The sequence below is a fragment of the Triticum urartu genome, unplaced genomic scaffold (genome assembly GCF_003073215.2).
Source record: "Triticum urartu cultivar G1812 unplaced genomic scaffold, Tu2.1 TuUngrouped_contig_4692, whole genome shotgun sequence".
NCBI classification, from domain to species: domain Eukaryota; kingdom Viridiplantae; phylum Streptophyta; class Magnoliopsida; order Poales; family Poaceae; genus Triticum; species Triticum urartu.
This window is the reverse complement of record NW_024115302.1, coordinates 6,053-8,361: the sequence shown is the minus strand read 5'-3', so window position 1 is coordinate 8,361 and position 2,309 is coordinate 6,053. Positions and strand designations below refer to the sequence as shown.

General features: G+C 49.8%; 1 protein-coding gene across 1 annotated transcript; it reads right to left on the bottom strand.

Annotated features, from left to right (window-relative positions):
* Positions 1-687: 687 nt before the first annotated feature.
* LOC125528184 (glutathione S-transferase F8, chloroplastic-like) lies at positions 688-1,945 on the bottom strand. The gene is made up of 3 exons (XM_048692690.1): positions 1,696-1,945; positions 1,527-1,575; positions 688-1,434 (listed from the first exon to the last, which is right to left on the bottom strand). The coding sequence occupies exons 1-3, from the start codon at positions 1,846-1,848 to the stop codon at positions 965-967; spliced, it is 672 nt and encodes a 223-aa protein (XP_048548647.1). The 5' UTR covers positions 1,849-1,945; the 3' UTR covers positions 688-964.
* Positions 1,946-2,309: the final 364 nt, after the last annotated feature.

The window sequence follows — 2,309 nt, the reverse complement described above, 5'->3', positions numbered from 1 at the left end:
ATACTACATGATTAGTCATCCAAACAGCATCCAATTATAGCCACCCATAAGTGTTGTAAATATTTTTGGTCATTGGCCGGACGGTATTCCAAATAGGGTCAATACGTTATGGGTGAAAGTGTATGGCTTATTATGATTGCTTTTTCTATGTAGAAATGATTTGATTTCTAATAGCATAAACTCTTCTCCTTTGCAAGTTATTTTCAGTTATACGCACTCGCTTCGTATGTGGTCTACGCTACACCGAACAGAGTAACAGCCGCTATTCAAAGCGGTGTGTAGGCGATTGGAGTAGGTCGCCACGGAGTTATTACCCAACATGAGAGGCAGCATAATCTCTGGATCGGTCTACCACCTTCTTCGACATAGGTATATGTCGGTCCTATATGACTCTATTGTTGCCCATATGTTGGTTTCTTCCCAGACTTTTAGTGTCATGTTAGTTATGCAGAGATCGGGGGTAACTCATCAGGTTTTATATCCGCTTGATACTATATTTAAAGTTAATAAAAGCATTTTTTTTATCAAAAAAAAAAGTAAAAATGTTTCTATATGCACAATTTGAGATTTCTTGCGCTCATTGGGTCACTGTCATCATGCAACATCAAAATTTGTCATTTGTGTCTTAGAACATGCATATCAATGCCTTCATCTACAAAGTAGTCTCCTGTAAAATCAAGTCACATGTAAGACAAACGAGCAAGAATGCTCGATTGGGAACAATTTATTTGCTGAACTGAAAGCAACTGAGCATTACAACCCCTGGAAGGACAATGGTGTTGCAAAATGGAAGACATTACGAGAGACACCGCGCGCTTTAGGGCTTCACATTATTTTAGCCAACACGACAACGAACGAACGAACGTAGACGAGAGGGACCTTGACGGAGACATCACGGTATGAAGCCCGATGAAAGATTCATGCATGTTGCCGATGGATGACAGACGGCGATCGAGCTCGCCGATCACTCGAAGGTGCCGGGGTGCTCGTGCTGCATCTTGACCACCTGCTGCCACGAGGCGCGGCTGGAGATGGCGTCGTACCACCTGGCCACGTGCCTCTTGGAGGTGAAGAGCTTCCTGCCCCTCTGGGAGCCGGCGATGTAGTGGGAGGCCGGCAGGTGGGAGAGGTCGGCGAGCGTGAACTCGTCGCCGGCGAGGTACTGGTTCTTGGCGAGGATCTCGTCGTAGACGCCGAGCATCTGCTGCAGCTTCCTCTCGTTCTCCGCGATGCGGGCCTCGTCGGGGAGCATGTTAAGCTGCGGCGCGAAGGCCAGGTGGAAGACCAGCTCCGAGCTCGGGGCGTCGAAGCTCTGCGACTCCGCCTGGAGCCACTGCTCTATGGACGCGCGCTCCAGCGACCCCGTGCCGTAGATCCCGCGGTTGCCGTCCTCCGGGAACTGGGTGCATAGGTAGCGGCATATCGCCCTTGAATCTGCCACCAGAAGAGAAGACAAGAACCACATTCTGTAATTAAATTCTTCAATCGGTGTGCTGTTTTGGATCAGAATTAACTCTGCTTCTTACCAACAAGGGTCTTGTCACCATGCTTGAAAGTCACCTGCCCGGTAGGATCCTGCAGATCGAGACGGACGATCGTCAACAGTGAGATTATACATGATCAAACCCAAATTAAGAAAGTGCACCATGGATGCATGGATGGATGGATGGAGATGGCAGGGATGATGATACGCACCCTTAGCTTGATGAACTCGGGCAGCTTGTGCTCCCTCTTGAAGGTGTCGATGCGGACGAGCTCGAACTCGAGGTTCTTCTCGAAGAGGCAGGTGAGCACCCTGGCCACGTCAGTCGACGCCGGCTGCCCGAACACCTGCAGACCCGCCGCCATTGCTTCAAATTTCTCGGTGAGAGACCTTCAACTAGCTTCGACCGATCTGCAGGCCGGTGATCAGTGAGTGAGTGAAGCGACTGACTGCTGATGGAGACCATAGGATCCATGGCCAGGCGTTTTATAGCTAGCGGGCAACCGGCAAAATATGCTTGCCTTGGCGCAGAGGATTACCGGCGAAAGCGAAAGCTACCAAAGGTAAAGAGGAGAGCCCATACGGCCGGCAGGATTCTTTTGGAGGTGCCATGCATCTTGTCTCCAGCAAGGAACAAAAACACCCATCTCATTGATGTTGTTCTCCAGGGTGACCATCGATCCTTTAGCGGATGTGGTACGTAACCAGCACGAAAGATGCTTATGAGATCGGGTTAGATTAGATGTATGGCAAAGCATTGGGGCTACAAGGTAGATCCTCGTACGGGCACGAGTGCCTGCCAAGCAAGGGATCAAAGGCCTGGAAA